Below are 20,355 nucleotides of genomic sequence, written 5' to 3'. Positions count from 1 at the left end.
CCTGCAAAGATGAGGATGCTGTACATTACCTTTTAGATTGATTAGAGGACTCAATGTAAATATGAGTATGGAATTTATATTGCTTTCACTATAATGAACAAAATCAAATGCTATGGCATGCTATCTTTGCTTAGCATACTGAGTCGTTCAAAATACCCATACTGCCTTTCTGAGACCCTCCTCTTACAAATATCTGGAATGCCTTTTGAGAAGGCTGTTGGCAGTTCACTTTGGATCAGCTTTTGGCAACAGCCAAACCTAAGAATCAAGCTAAAAACTTGAGTTCAAGCTGACTCCTGTTTAATCCCATTCTTCGATCAGTACAATTTCGTGGCTGCTCCGCATCCCTAAAGCTCCCTCTCAGGGAATGCCTACTCACCCCTTTTCGGCTGCCTAAAGGCCAGAGCCTCTTTCAGACTTACAAGGCGCATCTTTCTCATTTTGGATGATCTATATTGATTAAAAAAAATCCCCAGAAAAAGGAAAAGTTCCCAAATGCTTTGCTTCTTCCCAAATTCAGGAATAGATGGTGAACAACTAACTGATTTGCATCTCAAGAAAACAACTGATTTGCATGACAATAATGTGTTTCTTGAACACATAAATGCAAAATTCACAAGCAAGAAAAATAAAATTCGGATGCTGGGGACAATGGAATCCGGCAGTTTCGAATACCAAAACCCTGCATAAGATCTGGTAATGAATAACAGGAAAGTTAATAAACATCAGAGGTGAGGGTCAAGTCAGGAAAGTAAAAAATTTATATTACAATGTTATCAGTACAGTGGAACATGGGAACTTCTACTCCAAGTCAATCAGAAGTGAGGTCCCACATCACCTTGGTGAACCTCCAACCATCAATTGATTACTTCACCTTCTTAATGAGAACCGAGGTCCGGAACACTGCATCATCCTTGATAAAGCTCCACCAGAGATATGTGAGCGGAATGGTGGCGGCATGCCACACAGCATGGGCATCAGCATATCCCATGTAAGGAGGGAAATCATAGATCTCCAAAAGCAAAGCAAGAGCAACACCAAATACATTTACCCACAGCTTGATGCGTGAAGGATGATAAGTTATACCAGCCCAGATCGCCCAAACCAGAAGTGTAGTGACACCCATCGTGACACAGACTTTCATGTTCCAACCTGACAGTATGAAGGCAATTAGACTTGCTAATAGGAAAGGGACCTACGTGCACCTAGAAAAAACTGTATGCTGACAGAAAATGGGGTTTGAGATAGATTTAGGTTTTAAAACCATGACATGAATGAAAACTCTACAAATCATAGCAGCCCAATGATTGTAGATAAAGACTTTATTCAACAAACTTTTCTAGGAATAACAACAAGGCCTAGCTAGGCGACAAACTCATAACCTGCCTGGAGGTGTCTGAAAGGTGAGCCCCGATATAAGTATATAACCATTCTGATAATAATTATGAACTTAGCAATACAATGATAATATAAAACAATGAATTTAATCACCTCAATACAACTAAGTGCTAGATAAGGAGACAACAAAAGACCAAAAAGCCTGACAAGATAGACAAGGATATATCTGTAGAGATAATGAAACCAGAAATAGATGCAATCAAGACTTTCACCCTCCACCATACACCAGGAAGAGCTGGTACTTTAAGCATAGGTACTAGCTGGCTGACAAACATGAAATAGAGGCCACAGCTCTAAGGGTGCTTTTGGTTTGTGAGCGGAATTAGAATCAGAATCAGAATTAAAATGGATTGAAATAGGAATCGAAATGGTCATATTCCTCGACCTGTTTGGTTCGTGATTGGAATCGAAAATGAAATCAAAATGGGATTTGAATACTAGGTAAGAGTCTGAGATTGGATTTGGAGGATTGGGGCATTCCTATTCCCCCTGGAATCGGAATGGGAATGGGACTCCTCCCAACCAAATAACCAGAACGGGAGTCATCCATTCCCATTCCCATTCCCATTCTAGAGCCCAACACCTCCCAACCAAACATGCTCTAAGATTATTATAAGCATTCAACTAGAGATCTGTCACATTGTCTTAAAATGTTGACATTAAATCTTAGGTTAAAGTTCTAGACTCAAAAGAAAGCTCACCATAATCAAGTTGATAGAAGTTGAGGTACAAGATATGTGTTGTCACAAAGGCCAAAATTGGGGCTGCAAGCATGACCCTGGAAGCCTCATCCTTCACATTAAAGGTCCTTAGTAAACAGAGAATGAAGGAAAAACCAAGTGAAGCCACAGCTGATGAATAATCCAACTTCTCTGTCAAGTCAAAACCTCTGGAGAAAGCAAATAAGCATCATCATTAGAGGGTGAAAAAAATCGCCCAACTCTTTACCAACTTCTATCATAGTCATCTACAAGGACAGTCAAGCAGCTTACCGAGTGTGGAATATAGCACTCCAGAACCAGGTATTCATGGATAGGACTGCATAAATATGCCATAGACCAGTATATTCATAGTATGTCCTCTTACTCTGAGGCCTAAGAGGCAACTTATAATTTACTAGGAGGAAAAATGACAGCCAGCCAGTGAAATGCATTAACAGATTGAGTGCAGAGAGGACAGCAGAAAGAGGCTCCTGAATAAAAGTAGCATCATCGTTAGAGTACAAGCATATGCAGCGATATCAAGGTATGAACAATAAGACCAAACAAGCAGTCATAGCAAACAGTGATGATGACCAACCTGAAACACAAAGACACGTCTGAAGGGCCATTTCCCATGATATTTGACAGGATTGAGACCAAGTTTTCCCCTTTCATTCTCTCTTTGCATCATACAATTGTACTGACAGTCACTCTCGCAATTCAATTGTTTCCACTGCAGGTAAAGTGGTTCTTGCATATACCATGGACTGTCAACAGGTATGTCATTGTATGGGAACTGGCAATGCTGGATCGAGCTGTCCTCAATGATTCCAGTCTTTTCACATTGCTCGACACAAGTTCTGCCATTCAAAGAAATGTCATTAAGTGAACAAACTCACTCTAGGTCCTATACATGAGTCGACTTTGTAATATCAGCAAGGAAAAATAAACATGTTTTGGTAAGTCATTAGAGTGGAACATTGTATTTTAAATTCAACCCAGTTCATAAAAATCCAAAAATCACCCTAAGAAAAAAAATCAAGGACATGGAAAGTTATAGCTGCCCATATTAATTAGAAACAAGAGGCAGTTCAAGAAGCTTATTTCTCGCACTACCAAAATACCTTTATCACTTACCAGCATAAAGATAAAACACTAAAACAGGGTCTTTCGCTAACATCTAAAACTTGAAAGGTCCAGGAATATAGCCAATTCAATACTTAATTCAGTGTCAAACACCAAAAACACAAAATGAGCTTATAGCCGGTTACAACTATTCACTGCTTAAAATGATTGCCAGGAAGCTCTGAAACAAAAGAAACACTTAGGTATTTCCTGAAAGACTAGTTGCAGGGTAATAAATGTTACTAAAGTATCTCCCCTTTAACCTATGATTTGCATATAATTTTCTATCATTCACATAAAAGTAATATCAAAAGGTAATGCCACTAGTAGACTATGGGCAAAACCCAGCACCTAAAACAAATTGACCAAGTTACAGTCACCATGTCTTCAGCTGATCTTATTTGCAGTCTCCAGAATTTGGATTTCTTGAATTTCTGATCACCTGAGAACACCACGAAACTCCCCATACAGAAAACCAAATATAAAAAAAAAAAAAATCTTGCATCCTTCCTTCTTCTAATTGTGGAAAGCTAAAATCTGAGTTCCATCTTGTGCTTGCACATATATCAAAAGGGATTCATAATCTCTCCAAGGTTATCAAGCTATTAGGTAGCAGCTCCAGCTTGTTATATGCTACATACATCCATATTTATTTTTATATAAATGTATAAAGTATGGAAGTTTGATCTTTTAGGTCTCTAAGGTTGTCATGTCAAACTCTCATAGGATGGATCTCGACAAATAGATAGACAGATAAGTAGATGGGTGGATGGATAAATATATGCTATATTCATTCATATATATTTATATAAATGCATAAGCACGGATGTTTGTTCTTGCTAGGTTTTAAAGGTTGTTGCACCAAACTCTCCTAGGATCTTCCCAAATAGATGGATGGATGGATCAACAGATTGATGGATCATTTTTCATACAATCTTCTGTGAGGTCCCACCTCAATATGCAGATGGCAATTAAGCCGAAACACATGAGAATACAAATTTCTGAAGAACGAATGCAAAAATCATTTTCCGCAAGTAGCTAGGGTTGAACTGTCAAAAGATGATTTAGAAGGAAGAGGTGGTGGAATCCACAAATGAAAACGAAACGAAGCAAAAGGAAATGTGTAATGAAATGAAATGCAAGGAAACAAATTCAGAACTAATTTTGCTCAATATTAGCTAGAACTCAATATACAATTTGGCAATCTCATATCTCTGATTACCACAGGTATCTGCCAATATATTTTCCTGAACATAGAAGCTCAAGCTCAATATATAATGCATGAGGGTTTCCTTAAACAAGATTAAATCAACAGATGACAGAATTTTATCATGCATATCAGCAAAACTTAAGCCAGTATATATGAACCTGATTGTTAGATTTTCATTCAACACACTTGATGTCATGGAAGACTGAGTCAGTGTCAAAACAATTCCATATACGCTAAACCAGAGATAAAGATGACTTGTTCTGACCCAAAAATGGATGCTAGATATCCTTCTGAACCAAAAGGCGATATCCTGAAAATACTTTAGATGTTTATTGCAACCTCAGACCATGAAACTAAACCACACTGATTCTTGTGTACAGATTCTGTCTACATCAGTTCTCCATTGTGTAGGAATCATGCTCAATTTCATGTCTCTCTAAGTCATGATAGGTGTATGTGTATATATATATATATATATATATATATATATATATATAGGCATATACATAAATATCTATCTCTCTCTATATATATACATATACATTATTGTTGTGGGGGGGGGGGGGAGGGGGCCTTGAATTTAGTCCCACATCGGCTAGAGCGGAAAGGTTCCGTGCCTTATAATGAGGAGGGCGAAGCCTTTTCCTCACGAGGGCCCTTTTGTGGGACAAAACCGTGAGGGCAATCCCCCCGTCAGCGCTGGACGCGCGGGCCGGAAACGTCTCCCTCCGTCAGCGCTGGACGCGCGGACCGGAGCGCCCAAAGCGGACAATACCTCGTGGGGGACGCGGTCTCTTTCTGCTCGGCTCGGTTGGGACTAAGGCTGTTGCCGGGGTGAAAATCCCGCAACAATTATATATATGTGTGTGTGTGTGTGCGCATGCATGCATGTATGTCCGCATATGTATATAACACTATCCTGCAATGGTTGCAGTTTAAATTTTTAATTATTGATATCAAGCATATGATTGATTATTGCACAGATTTCAAAATCACCAAGTACTATACTCATATGGATTAGTTGTGCACTGCATCTAGGCACAATGGATCAACTCCAAATTCTGTACTTCCGACAATCCAGTGATGCAGCTTGACTACTCCCAGTCCAATAGAAGCAGACAATTAGAAACTAATGCTACGAGCTGTCCTATTATTTAAGCCTTTTCAATTATATAACAATGATAAGATTCATCAAATCTATCTATAACAACCCACGTGTGTCTTTTGAAAGACAGATATTCATATGCCAAAAGAATTGACATTCGTGGAATGAAATTCGAAGAAACTGTTAGATGTATGCCCTAGAAGCCAATTTGGCTGACACATTGTTGATTCTAGGGACATAATTTTGTACTTGACTATTTATTATTGAATAAATAAAAGGCATCTTTTCATTCATATTGTTTATGTGTCTATGAATCGTCCAAGAAATTAATAAGATGATGATACATATTCTCAAGAGTTGAGAATTTGAGCCATGTATCATTGGTGATTAATTTCTAAATGCTCCTGATCAATGGATCATCATGAGGACGGTGATCGATCCGATCAGTGCACAGATCACTTTCCTTCTGGATGGACGAGACTTGAGACCACAGTGTAGGGACACTGAAGTGATAGTGCAGGTGCTTGTTAGAGAACAAGGGTACTGAGCGTGACCAAGACAAGAAGTCACTTGGATGTCTATCCACTCGTCAGTGACTTGCTTGATGTTGCAGTAGTGTGACTGGTCCTTTGACCTGCGGTGCTTCGGCTACTCACAGTGAGGTTATTGTAGTTTGACTGCACACATACATGGTCTCTAGCCATATGGGTCCATGCAGTGTAGATTGGCTGCAGTAAGTTCACTGTAGGAGTAGGGTATGCACCTATAAGGAATCTATCGACCTTGATAGAAGAGGAGTGATCCTATGTGATTTGTTAGACTGAGTTCTAAGACCTTGGCCAGGGCAGTAATATAAAGTGAAAAAGAGTTTTCCACTATCGAACTCAAGTCGAATAAATCTTGACATATGACAGACGATGGGGTTTGACGAGTTGTCCATGACCTCCGTCCTGTAGGGATCCACGATAGTAGGACTGTATCACACGTTAACTGCACCTAGAGGTTCATCATTCCATTCTGCTGGGTAGCCACTACATGCTGCTAGGTGTCACTGGTGGATGGTGGGACTCATAGGGATTATCTTGATGATCGATAAACCCTAACGAGTTGAGTTGGAATCGTTCCAACCCATTGAAAGGAGTTTTCAATGATATTGAGATAGAGATCACAATATATCTCACTACCAGTCAGAATAGAACCTATGGGGTCACACACACTAGAAGTATTGATCGATCCGATGGTTGAAATCGTGATTAGGAATCACAAGTAATCAATTTGATTGATAAGAAGTTGAAGAAGGAACAAAGGGAATTAATTAATTGGACTTAAACACAAATCCTACTTCGGGTAGGATTCCTAGAGTCCTAATTGGATTAGGACTGGAAATCCTAGTTGGAGTAGGACTGGGATTCCTACTTAGAATAGGATTCCTACAATCCTAATGAGATTAGAAATTTTGAATTAAAATTGGATTCCTACTTGGAGTAGGATTCCTAAAAATTCTAATTGGATTAGGACTTCGGATTCAAATAAAGTCCTAATTGGATTAGGACTAAAATTAAATACATCCTAATTGGATTAGGATTCCTTAAGTCTAAATTAATTATTAATCTAATGAATCAACATGACTCCTAATTGGATTAGGATTGAAGAGTTCAATTGAGTCATGGTTCATTCAAGTCCTAATTGGATTAGGACTAGCCTAGATTGGATCCAAATTGGTTCACCCTTGGGCTAAGCCTAATTGGATTAAGGCTAAACCACATTAGGGCCTCCCAATCCTCATTAGATGAGGATTAGGGCAACATGAGAGGGAGGGGCTCACGCCCCTCCTCCTTGGATCTCTTGGTGCGGCAACAAGAGGGGCCGGCGCCCCTCTTGGTAATACATCAAGGGCTCCTAACTTGTAGGAGCCCTAGATGTTATAAAAGGAGGACTCTTGGGGGCTGACCTAATGGATATAGGAATCCCCCTCCTCTCCATCACGTGGCCACCCTCTCCCTCTCCTCCCTTGGTTCAGCCGCCATCAGCAAAGGGAAAAGAAGAGGAGGCGTCTCCCTCCTCTTGGTCTTCTTCCTTGGCTCCAACGCATGAAAAGAGAAGAAGGCTGCAGGGGCTTTTGATCTTCTTCCCATCTTCATCCTTCTTCTTCCTCCTCTCAAGTGCAATCAAGAGATGATTGAAAGAGAGGACATCAGCCATCAAAGCTATCTCTGCAAGGGAGCTAGCACCCCGGTGAGATAGAGAGCTTGGATCGGATCCTGCTTCGTGTGGATACCCGTAGAGGCCGGACATTTGAACGGCTTCAAGCGAACCCTCTTCCAAAAACCACGAATTCAGATTTGCGGTGATCATCTACCCGCGCAAGGTGAAGATCTGATCTTCCTAATAGTTTTAAAGGTTTTAATTCTTACCTAATTACGAAAGGTCTCGAAACAACGTTCATGCGATGAACGTCGATCCCGCACATGCCTCTTCCGTTGCCATCTGATTTAATTTTTGAAATATCAGCGGCGTGTGCGGGTTCCTAACAGTGGTATCAGAGCCTAGGCTTCGTAGATTAAGGTAAGAATTAAATATCTAAAGGCTTATTAGATCTGAAAATTGAATGATCATGCATGCTGAAAAATTCTGCATGCAGATTTTTCAGGGGTGCTGATTTTTGCATGCTGATTTTTATGTGATAAAAAGATGATTCTAATTACATTGTTAATGGGATTACAAAGTTTAGAATCATGATTAGCATGATCAGCGACCTATGTCATGATATAATCAGTTAGTTTTCAGATCTGAAAATTATAATTGTTGCATACGGTGATGATCATAGGATTCAAACCCTTTTGGTGTCAAATGTAATGACCTGCGATGTGATCTGTGATGTCATGTAATTTTTTAGATGCTTGCATGCATCTTATTTGATGTTTTGAGAGGCCTGCGTGCCTCCTGAAAGGGGATGTAATTTATTTTTATTTTTATTTTAAATCTGGTTGTATTTCTGTAATGTGATGTACATCAACGATCAAGCTGAAGCAAAGGCATGAGATGAAAGGTGATCTAAGCGGTTGATGGCGATGGGATCAAGAGTTGATCAAGGATCGAATCAAGGAGGCTTTGAACCAATTCAAGAGTTGAAGACCACTTGATCGATTGATGTGCATGTGCTTGTAATACGACCTAATTAGAATCCATGATCATCACCTATTTAAAGTTTAGCTTTAATTTGATGCTGCGATTATAACTGCCTGTGATGTGCCATTTACATGTGATGTGAATGCGAGTCGGGTAGATAGGTTTACATATGATGTAGCAAACCCAATTGAGACCTAAATCAAAACCTCCTCAATCAAGTCGAGAGTGAACCGACATGAGCAAGTCATATTAGATTAATTGATCTAATTGGTGTCTAGGAAAGCATGAAAGGTGGTTACTTAATTAGGACCTTACTCTCTGAGTAAGGGGAGCCTCCCACCTGCTTACCTGGCCAATTGTTCGATTACCTCTTATGAAGGGCTCAAGTTGCAAATACTAAGACCTGATTAACCAATATTAAGTCAATAGGTCTTCCACTGTAGTAGAGCTGCGAAGGCCTTTCTGATGTTGATTTGTCTCGGCTGGACACAGTGGTCAAGTTGCATCGGGGGGCTGGACCTCTCTATAGACATGAGATGTTGTAGGGTAAAGGTGGGGTTGGGCACCAATAACTGTTAGGTGAGGACCCAATGACGACTTTATTCCTACGGTTATACGGTGGGTCTGACTTAACTAAGAAATGGGACCAATAACTGTTAGGTGAGGTTTTCATGGCTTAGAGACCAAGTTACACTGCTACATGCTTGAGAAGCATTGTACAAGAGTTGTACACTCATCCATCTATGTGTCACCAATAACTGTTAGGTGAGGTGGCATGTAAATCGGTGGGACCGCAGTACCCACTAGAAACCCTAGTCGTGTGGGATTTCCGTTTCTCTACCAGGAGAGTGTGAGGGATTCGAGAAAATAGTGGGAGTTACATTTGTTCTAAAAGACCTTAGAACAGATTAGGATCAAGTACAAAAGTCTAACTAGAATCTTTACTCTCTGAGGATTATAAAGTCAGCTTCTAGACTCTTAACTCATATCCTATAGAACAACCGTTTGACCAAACCCAATTATAAAGATTGGCTCAGCAAATTTCAAAAATAGTTTTGAATTGTGAGAAATTTGGGTATATGCTAGACCATGGAATCCCCATGTTACCAATCCGTCCGATCACTGATCAGCGTAAGACGCTTGTTAAGTGGACGAACAATAACAATAAAGTTAGGTGCTGCACAAAGGCATCCATGTCCAATGCATTACAATGCCAGCATGAGAACATAAAGATTGCCAGGGACATATTAAATCACCTGCAAAAGTTGTATGGTGATCAGAGTCACGCAGCTCGGTTTGAAGTGTCCAAGAGGCTCTTCAAAGCCAAGATACACGATGGGCAGTCTGTCCATGATCATGGTTTGACCATGATAAAGGACTTAGAGAAGCTTGAGAAGCTTGGCATGACCATGCACAAGGAATTGCAAACGGATTTGATCTCGCAATCCCTTCCAGCTTCATATGAATAGTTTATAGTAAACTACCATATGAACAAGGTTGTATGCACTAAAATAGAATTGTTAAATAAATTGGTAACTACCTTAGGAACCTTGAAGAAGTTCAAGGGGCATCGTTTTCGCTGTCAAGTTGGTTTCTACTTTCAAGAGAGAGTCTATTTGGAAGAAGAAGAAGCCTGCGAAGAAGCAGAAGACTAAGAAAACACCAAGTAAGGAAGTTCCAAGAAAAAAGCCAATTGCAAGGAAAAGTGTTTCCATTGCATCATGGACGGCCATTGGAAGAGGAACTGTCCTACATACATGGGAAGCATAAAGAACATGAAGGGTGACAGACCTTCAGAAGGTTTTTCAGATATGCTCAGGATACTTAGGGACTGTGACCTATTGCTAGCAGAAATTTGATTTCTGTATTTTATTTAGCATAGAAAGATTTTTATTTATTTGAAAAATTAAATTGATTTAACATGGTTTTAAGATTGACAATCTCTATCACATACATATGGATGTATCTGCGAATATATCTGAGCAAACAGTGAATACCATAGGATCTAATAGATCCAAAAATGAGATAAATCTAAAGTATTTAAGGCACCTCAGGCTTGGCCAAATAGGAGAAGACAGAATAAACAAATTGGAGAAACATGAGCTTTTGGGCTCATTGACTTTCGAGTCATATTTGATTTGTGAATTCTGCCTTCAAGAAAAGATGGCCAAATTATCCTTTGTAGGACACAGGGAGGTTCACTGAAATACTTACCCTAGTACACACTGATGTGTGTGGCCCATTCGATGTGCAGGCTAGGGGTTGTAATTTTTTACTTCAATTTACCGATGATTATTCACGGTATGGATATGTGTATGAGACACAAATATGAAACTTTTGAAAGGTTCAAAGAGTTTAAATATGAAGTAGAAAAACATATATAAAAACTCACTAAGGTTCTTCGATCAGATCGAAGAGGTAAATACCTTAGTTGAGAGTTCCGTGATTATCTCAAGGAGAATGGTATAGTTTTATAATGGACTCCTCCTGGTACACCTCAGTTCAACGGAGTGTCGGAGAGGAGGAATCGGACTCTATTGGATATGGTCCAATCCATGATGAGCTTCACTGATTTACCCTTGTCTCTTTAGATAGATGCCCTATTTTCAGCGATTTATTTATTGAATAGAGTTCCCTCTAAATTCGTTCCTACCACACCGTATGAGATATGGCATGGTAAGAAACCAAGTCTGGGTCATCTCAAGATTTGGGGATGTCCGGCCCACGTCAAGAGACTACAGGCGGACAAGCTAGAGGCTAGGATCATAAGTGCTCGTTTTATATGATATCCTAAAGAGTCATTAGGATACAATTTTTACGTCTCAGAGGATCGCAATGTGTTTGTGACCCGTCATGCCATCTTCTTGGAAAAACAGTTTATCCTTGATAGAGGCAGTGGGAGGAAAATTGAGCTTGAAGAGAAAGTCTCTGAAAAGCAACGAGTCATGGATCCTATCGAACCCATTAATACAGAGCCAGTACACGATGTCCCTCAACCACCTCGCAGATCAAGTAGGGTCTCCCATCCTCCCGATAGATACTTAGGTATACTAGAAGAGGATACCAAGGAAATGTTCCTAGTGGGAGATAGGGATCACATACAGGATCCCAAAACCTACAACGAGGCGATATCTGATATCGATTCCGAGAAAGTCTGGAAGCTATGAAGTCAGAGTTAGACTCCATGCATTCCAACCAAGTCTGGACCTTAGTAGACCCACCAGAAGGTATTGTACCTATTGGATGCAAATGGATCTACAAAAGGAAGATAGATTCGGATGGAGAGGTAGAGACCTATAAGGCAAGGCTTGTGGCGAAAGGGTACAGTCAGCGCGAAGGCATTGACTATCAGGAGACCTTTTCACCTGTAGCCATGCTAAAATCCATCCGAACATTGCTTGCCATTGCAGCATTTCATGATTATGAAATCTGGCAGATGGATGTGAAAACTGCTTTCCTGAATGGATATCTTGATGAAGATATCTATATGGAACAGCCTTTGGGTTTCACTTCCAGTGATGGAGATCACAAGGTCTGCAAGCTGCAAAGGTCCATCTATGGACTAAAACAAGCATCTCGGAGTTGGAACACTCGGTTCGATGACGCAATCAAAACGTTTGATTTCATCGAAAACGAAGAGGAACCGTGTGTTTACAAAAAGGTTAGTGGGAGTTCTGTCGTTTTTCTCGTGTTGTACGTAGATGACATTCTCCTGATTGGGAATGATATTCCCATGCTAACCTCGGTCAAGGTCTGGTTGTCAAAAGAATTCTCCATGAAAGACCTTGGGGAAGCATCCTATATTTTGGGAATAAAGGTCTATAGAGATAGATCTAAAAGGATGCTTGGCCTTTCACAGAAAATGTACATAGAGGATGTGCTGAAGAGGTTCAGCATGGAAAACTCCAAGAGGGGTCTCTTACCCCTAAGACATGGAATTCATCTCTCCAAGAAGATGTGCCCCAACACATCTGAAGAGATTCAACGCATGAGCAAGATTCCCTATGCATCGGCAATAGGAAGCCTCATGTATGCCATGCTGTGTACACGACCTGATACAGCTCTTACTGTGAGTGTCACAAGCAGATATCAGTCGGATCCAGGCAAGAAGCACTGGATAGCTGTGAAGAACAGTCTTAAGTACTTGAGAAGAACTAAGGACATGTTCTTGGTCTTTGGGAGAAGATCAGAGTTGAAGGTAGAAGGATGCACACATATTGATGATAGAAAGTCTACATCAGAATATGTGCAATTGTGGTTCAGTAAATTGGAAGAGTTCCAAACAACCGATCATTATAGATTCTACCTTAGAAGCTGAATGTTAAGCCGTATCTAAGGGTGCAGTGGAAACCTTCTGATTAAAAGTTAATTGCAGAGTTAGGTGTAATGTCATTAGATGCCATAATACTTTACTGCGATAACATTGGCACCATAGCACTAGCTATGGAGCCATGGTCTCATCAGAAGTCCAAGCACATAGAGCGGCGCTTCCATTTCATACGCGACTATGATGTAGAGGTGCAGAGAGTAGACTCCGCGGATAACGTGGCAGACCCATTCACTAAGCAGCTGAGTCAGCAAAAGACTGAAGCCCACCTTGAGAAGATGGGCCTAAGATATATGACCAATTGGCTTTAGTGCAAGTGGGAGATTGTTAGATGTATGCCCTAGAAGCCAATTTGGCTGACACATTGTTGATTCTAGGGACATAATTTTGTACTTGACTATTTATTATTGAATAAATAAAAGGCATCTTTTCATTCATATTGTTTATGTGTCTATGAATCGTCCAAGAAATTAATAAGATGATGATACATATTCTCAAGAGTTGAGAATTTGAGCCATGTATCATTGGTGATTAATTTCTAAATGCTCCTGATCAATGGATCATCATGAGGACGGTGATCGATCCGATCAGTGCACAGATCACTTTCCTTCTGGATGGACGAGACTTGAGTCCACAGTGTAGGGACACTGAAGTGATAGTGCAGGTGCTTGTTAGAGAACAAGGGTACTGAGCGTGACCAAGACAAGAAGTCACTTGGATGTCTATCCACTCGTCAGTGACTTGCTTGATGTTGCAGTAGTGTGACTGGTCCTTTGACCTGCGGTGCTTCGGCTACTCACAGTGAGGTTATTGTAGTTTGACTGCACACATACATGGTCTCTAGCCATATGGGTCCATGCAGTGTAGATTGGCTGCAGTAAGTTCACTGTAGGAGTAGGGTATGCACCTATAAGGAATCTATCGACCTTGATAGAAGAGGAGTGATCCTATGTGATTTGTTAGACTGAGTTCTAAGACCTTGGCCAGGGCAGTAATATAAAGTGAAAAAGAGTTTTCCACTATCGAACTCAAGTCGAATAAATCTTGACATATGACAGACGATGGGGTTTGACGAGTTGTCCATGACCTCCGTCCTGTAGGGATCCACGATAGTAGGACTGTATCACACGTTAACTGCACCTAGAGGTTCATCATTCCATTCTGCTGGGTAGCCACTACATGCTGCTAGGTGTCACTGGTGGATGGTGGGACTCATAGGGATTATCTTGATGATCGATAAACCCTAACGAGTTGAGTTGGAATCGTTCCAACCCATTGAAAGGAGTTTTCAATGATATTGAGATAGAGATCACAATATATCTCACTACCAGTCAGAATAGAACCTATGGGGTCACACACACTAGAAGTATTGATCGATCCGATGGTTGAAATCGTGATTAGGAATCACAAGTAATCAATTTGATTGATAAGAAGTTGAAGAAGGAACAAAGGGAATTAATTAATTGGACTTAAACACAAATCCTACTTCGGGTAGGATTCCTAGAGTCCTAATTGGATTAGGACTGGAAATCCTAGTTGGAGTAGGACTGGGATTCCTACTTAGAATAGGATTCCTACAATCCTAATGAGATTAGAAATTTTGAATTAAAATTGGATTCCTACTTGGAGTAGGATTCCTAAAAATTCTAATTGGATTAGGACTTCGGATTCAAATAAAGTCCTAATTGGATTAGGACTAAAATTAAATACATCCTAATTGGATTAGGATTCCTTAAGTCTAAATTAATTATTAATCTAATGAATCAACATGACTCCTAATTGGATTAGGATTGAAGAGTTCAATTGAGTCATGGTTCATTCAAGTCCTAATTGGATTAGGACTAGCCTAGATTGGATCCAAATTGGTTCACCCTTGGGCTAAGCCTAATTGGATTAAGGCTAAACCACATTAGGGCCTCCCAATCCTCATTAGATGAGGATTAGGGCAACATGAGAGGGAGGGGCTCACGCCCCTCCTCCTTGGATCTCTTGGTGCGGCAACAAGAGGGGCCGGCGCCCCTCTTGGTAATACATCAAGGGCTCCTAACTTGTAGGAGCCCTAAATGTTATAAAAGGAGGACTCTTGGGGGCTGACCTAATGGATATAGGAATCCCCCTCCTCTCCATCACGTGGCCACCCTCTCCCTCTCCTCCCTTGGTTCAGCCGCCATCAGCAAAGGGAAAAGAAGAGGAGGCGTCTCCCTCCTCTTGGTCTTCTTCCTTGGCTCCAACGCATGAAAAGAGAAGAAGGCTGCAGGGGCTTTTGATCTTCTTCCCATCTTCATCCTTCTTCTTCCTCCTCTCAAGTGCAATCAAGAGATGATTGAAAGAGAGGACATCAGCCATCAAAGCTATCTCTGCAAGGGAGCTAGCACCCCGGTGAGATAGAGAGCTTGGATCGGATCCTGCTTCGTGTGGATACCCGTAGAGGCCGGACATTTGAACGGCTTCAAGCAAACCCTCTTCCAAAAACCACGAATTCAGATTTGCGGTGATCATCTACCCGCGCAAGGTGAAGATCTGATCTTCCTAATAGTTTTAAAGGTTTTAATTCTTACCTAATTACGAAAGGTCTCGAAACAACGTTCATGCGATGAACGTCGATCCCGCACATGCCTCTTCCGTTGCCATCTGATTTAATTTTTGAAATATCAGCGGCGTGTGCGGGTTCCTAACAGAAACCTCTGTCACAATATCTTTTTTGAAATCTCATCAATAATTAACTGTTCCAACTCAACTCCATCATACACCATGTAACCCTACAAGTGATTTTCTTGATCATATATAAATTGGGAATCCACAGGTTCTTTGGGAAGACTGAGTATTAAATGTAGATCCCTTAAGGTTCTTGACACTGGAAATCATTCAAATGATAATCATTGTTCCTTGATAAGATGGGGGATCCGAGTCAATTACAACATAAGAATATCCCTTCTAATGTCATTTTTTTCTCAACAAGATCCATATCTAAATTGTTTTCCTTTTAAGGTCAACTGTAAACAAGGTCAACATCTAAATCGTGCTTCTTGTTTTTTCTCCCCCAATGGTTTAACCTTTCATAAAGACCCCCCCAGAAATCTATACTTTGTTTCTGCACAATTTTTATTTATAATATTGAATTTTGTTCATGATTGCCAACTTCAAAATTATTATTTGCCCCAAGCAGGCATGACATAATATCATAACATCTGGAAAAAAACAATAGAAAGAAACAAATTAAAATCAATACAGTAGCTGATCATACCAAACTTGGTGCTTTTCACCATTATAATATTTATTTCTTGTTATGCACTAAAACTTTGTTTGGAATAGAAAAAGATCCATGTTCGATTGCTAGCAAATCACAATGGAAAATGAAAAAAAAAAAACAATTCAATTATAGAAATTAAAAGAGGAATAAATTAGCAAGGAATTGCAAGGAACTCACCTCTATCTAATACAAACAATAGTACATCATTTAAAGAACAACTTATTCCCCTGCCCAAGGTTTGATTTTCAGCCAAGGCTGACCCTTTTCAGCTGAAATGTATCAGTCGCTGCCCATACCAATCCAAAAATGACTGAAATTTTTGGTTTCAGTCAGTTTTTTTGTCGGTTTCAGTTGATTTCGGCAGTTTCGGTCATAATTGACCAATCTAAAATTGACCAAAAATTTTGGTTTCAGTCAGTTTTTTGTCGGTATCAGTTGGCTTCGGCAGTTTCAGTCCAAATTGACTCGAGGTGTTTTTTTAACAAGTGTGTGTCTTCGATGTTTTATGAAGTTTCTCGACACTATTCAATTACACATTCATCTGTGTTATTTTATTCATATGTGTATGAATCATACATACATATACCTGGAATCTTTACTTGAGATGATTAAAATGTCCTTCATACGGTCCTCATTATTATGATAGGTAAGTGCAATTTGTCCATCAATGCATTCATTTGATGTGCTTTTAATAATTATTATCTCAGCATGGAATGTGGGCATGCATGCCTCTAAAGCTTCATTATAGCCTTTTTATCTATATTCTATACATAGCCTTGAAATATCTAGAGATGCATGCGGATGTCCAATTTGCTCTTTGGAGTCAATTGGATTTGATTTTATATCTATCTAGGTTTTGTCTTGATATTATAGTTTGAGCTTCCTCAAAAAAAGGAAAAAGATGGATATGTATGGTTTGCTTGTTCTTTTTTTTTTTTTGTATCATCTCATGGATCTATTAATGAGTGGAGAGTTTTCTTCTGACCTGTTAGGTTTCAATATCTAAATCAAAGTAATTTTTCACCAGAAAATATAAGTTATAAACTATTGCATTTTGAGCATTATATAAGTTGCAACTCTTAACCTAGCCAGCCTAATTTCGATGCATAGGCTTCATTTTTCTTAGTTTGAGTACATAAATTGACTCAATTTATTACAAGCATTTATGTTTGAAATTTGAACTTCTCATCTAAATTAGCCTATTCTTGACATACAGATATTTTCCTTTTAGATCTGCTATTCTTTTAGTTGGAGTTTTGCATCCGATTGGACCGTCCTTGATATATCTAATGCACCTAGCTTGCATAATCAAAACAATTTAATTTCAGCCTAAACAAGCCAAGCCGCAGAAATTATGGTTCTAAATAACTCAAAATACAGTGAAATGATGTGAAATGACTTGCCTTGATTTCTTTCTATTTCTCTTAGTTTTTTCTATTTCTTATTTTGTTCTTGACCGAAACTTTTTTCTTATTTTCTATTTGTCTACTCCGCAGGACCAAAAACGAGTTTTAAAGCTACACCCTCACCATGAATGACACAAAAGAAGAAACAATAGCAGAGGACAATTGACACATATCAACCAAAATGTATTCCATAAGCCCATAACTAAAAGCCTAAGGGAAAGTGCTGGCTAACATAGACAACGAGATAGATGTGACAAAGGTTTGCATTGCACATTAGATACTATTTCTCCACTTGTATACAAGGAGACAGTGCCGTAGTAATGAATAAGATTATTCATGTTTCATATTTAAAGAGAAAAAATTCTTCATTCAGTTGATCTTTCTCTTGTGGATGTGCCTACAAAGACCTGATAAATGCAAAGTTATTATTTCCCTCATGACTGGCAAAAAAAAAAAAAAGAAGAAGTGAAGGACTTAAAGCTTATAATGTACTACCATAAAGCATGACTAGAATTTTCAACCTTCTTTCTTCGTGGGTTTGTATAATACAAACCTAAAAGTATGTAGATCAGTTTAATGAGTCAAATACATCCACCATTTATTAAAATCTTAAATATCTATGTAAAGTGACAACACCTACAAAAAAAAATAAGGATTTCACATAATTCATGTATCAAAAGAAAGAATGATTGAACATAAAACAATGTAAATACCGTAAAAACCAAGATAGATCTGTGACATCTAATATTCGTTTTAGTTTTAATCGTCAAATAAAAGGCATATAATAAAGTCATGCATGTTATCTCCTTAACTGTAACAAGGCAATACACATTGTAACATCTGGTCCTTGTAACAAAAGCTTCAAATGGAAGAGTATGACCTCGCTAAGAATCCACCTAGGAATCATGAAACATAAGTCAAAAGGAACGGCTTTGCTGGAGGGGACAGTCAAGCATGGTCCGTTCAGCAAAATAACAGCGCACAAGAAGGCAGCCCCATGAATCCCAAAAGAAAAAGGGATGGGAGCTATCACTGAAATTTTCTAGTTTCAGTAGCAGCTGAGAATTCCTAACAGATCTTCCAATCTAGAATTCCTCGATAAATCTCGACAGAACATACCATGGGTTTGTTGTAGTAGCTTCCACCCTGGTGCTGCTTTTATCAGTACAAACGTACTCATAAAAACTGCTATCTTTCTTATCCTATTCAACCTCTAGATACGCTATTGCTCCCTCTCTCTCAGAAAATCAGGGAAAAAATTAAAGCATCAAATACAGTAACGGGAAAGAAAACCCAAATACATTTCAAGAAGAAATCTTGAGAAGACAACGATCGGATCCTCCCCACCCTTCGGCAAATCTCTAAACAATATTATATCACTAGAAGAGACGTCCTGCGATGCTTCAGGCTGATCAGTTGCCATGATACCAAAACAAAATGACAATTGGGTCTAGAGTACCTTCAAGAACAAATGGGCAAAAAAAACAAGATCGATCCGAACACAAACGAAGATCCAATTACAATTACATTTCTTTCACTTGGTTTCTTTTTCTTTCAGAAAAGACAAAAAAACAAAATCGTCACTTTCATCAATCTTTCAGGAATCCAGGAGTAGAAAAGTCAATTTGAACTCAAATCAACCAAGAACTCATCATTCAAAGGAGAAATCATGTTAAAGAAAAGTCCTCGTTAACATAAATTACTTGGAGGAAGAACAGATTCATACAGAGAACAATACGCTGTTTAAAGATTGATGCAAACTAGGATTTCCAAGAATTTCTGGATGAGTAACGAGGCGATCAACAAAAAGAAAGAGAACCTGTAGAGCGGATCGAAGTCACCGGGGCTGGCGTCGAGAGCTTCGAAGAGGCACCCTAATGCCAAAAGAAGTGCAAGACAGCGGCATGCCTCCATTTCCCCAAGAAAGCTATCAGGAGAACGATTAAAGGGGGAGCGGATCGCTTAAAAGAAGCGGTTCAAGGCCGGATGAATAGATCTAGAAGCGCGCTCCTCCATCGCTCGGCCACCCCATCGCCTCCCGTCCCTCCCTCATCGCCAAAAGGTAACAATTTCGAGGCATCATCCAAAGGGGAGCCGAGAAAAGGGTGGGGATCCGGAGATTTGATCCGGGCGAGGCAGATCAGATGGTGGCGTGCGCCTGCAAACGGAGGACGAGTTAAATAATCTCCGTCTTTGAAACAACGGCTCGGCTGCAACGACCATTCGACGAAAGAGGGGCCCACAACATGGACGCGAACACATAAACCTAGTTTCGGATGCTGATAGGGTTAGCAATTTTCGACCCACGCCCGCTAACCCGTACAGATCCGTTGTCTGAAATACGGTATGGATGTTGGATCTTGTTTTAATCCAATACGATTCTGACCGAACTCAAAAGAGACCCCACCCGACCTGTTGCCGCCGCTGGACACATTGGATTTTCCGGATTGCGTTTTGGTTGTGCCTACCGTTCCACGGGAGTAGACCGGATGGAATCCAAGAATGGGATCATGAGAGACTTGAATGACGCTTCTTTTCGCGAGATCTATTCTTCAAGAAAAAGTTTGGGTCATTAGTTGTACCTTTGATTCAAGTTTCATGATAATTTTGGTTACCACGCTAGTTGGTGTTTGAGGGGTAAGACTGTTGAACGAAGGATTTTGACTTCAGTCCGCGAGAGTAATTGTCCAGACCAGGATGTATC

At 39.8% G+C, this 20,355-nt stretch overlaps 1 protein-coding gene across 1 annotated transcript; it reads right to left on the bottom strand.

The window, feature by feature from the left end:
- Nucleotides 1–523: 523 nt before the first annotated feature.
- LOC103711513 (uncharacterized) lies at nt 524–19,879 on the bottom strand. The gene is made up of 5 exons (XM_008797721.6): nt 19,471–19,879; nt 2,698–2,959; nt 2,391–2,590; nt 2,100–2,287; nt 524–1,152 (listed from the first exon to the last, which is right to left on the bottom strand). The coding sequence occupies exons 1-5, from the start codon at nt 19,563–19,565 to the stop codon at nt 866–868; spliced, it is 1,032 nt and encodes a 343-aa protein (XP_008795943.1). The 5' UTR covers nt 19,566–19,879; the 3' UTR covers nt 524–865.
- Nucleotides 19,880–20,355: the final 476 nt, after the last annotated feature.

This window comes from Phoenix dactylifera, chromosome 12 (genome assembly GCF_051530095.1).
Source record: "Phoenix dactylifera cultivar Ajwa chromosome 12, Ajwa_hap1_PhDact_Kaust_v1.1, whole genome shotgun sequence".
Taxonomy (NCBI): Eukaryota; Viridiplantae; Streptophyta; class Magnoliopsida; order Arecales; family Arecaceae; genus Phoenix; species Phoenix dactylifera.
This window is presented reverse-complemented; position numbering and strand designations above follow the sequence as displayed.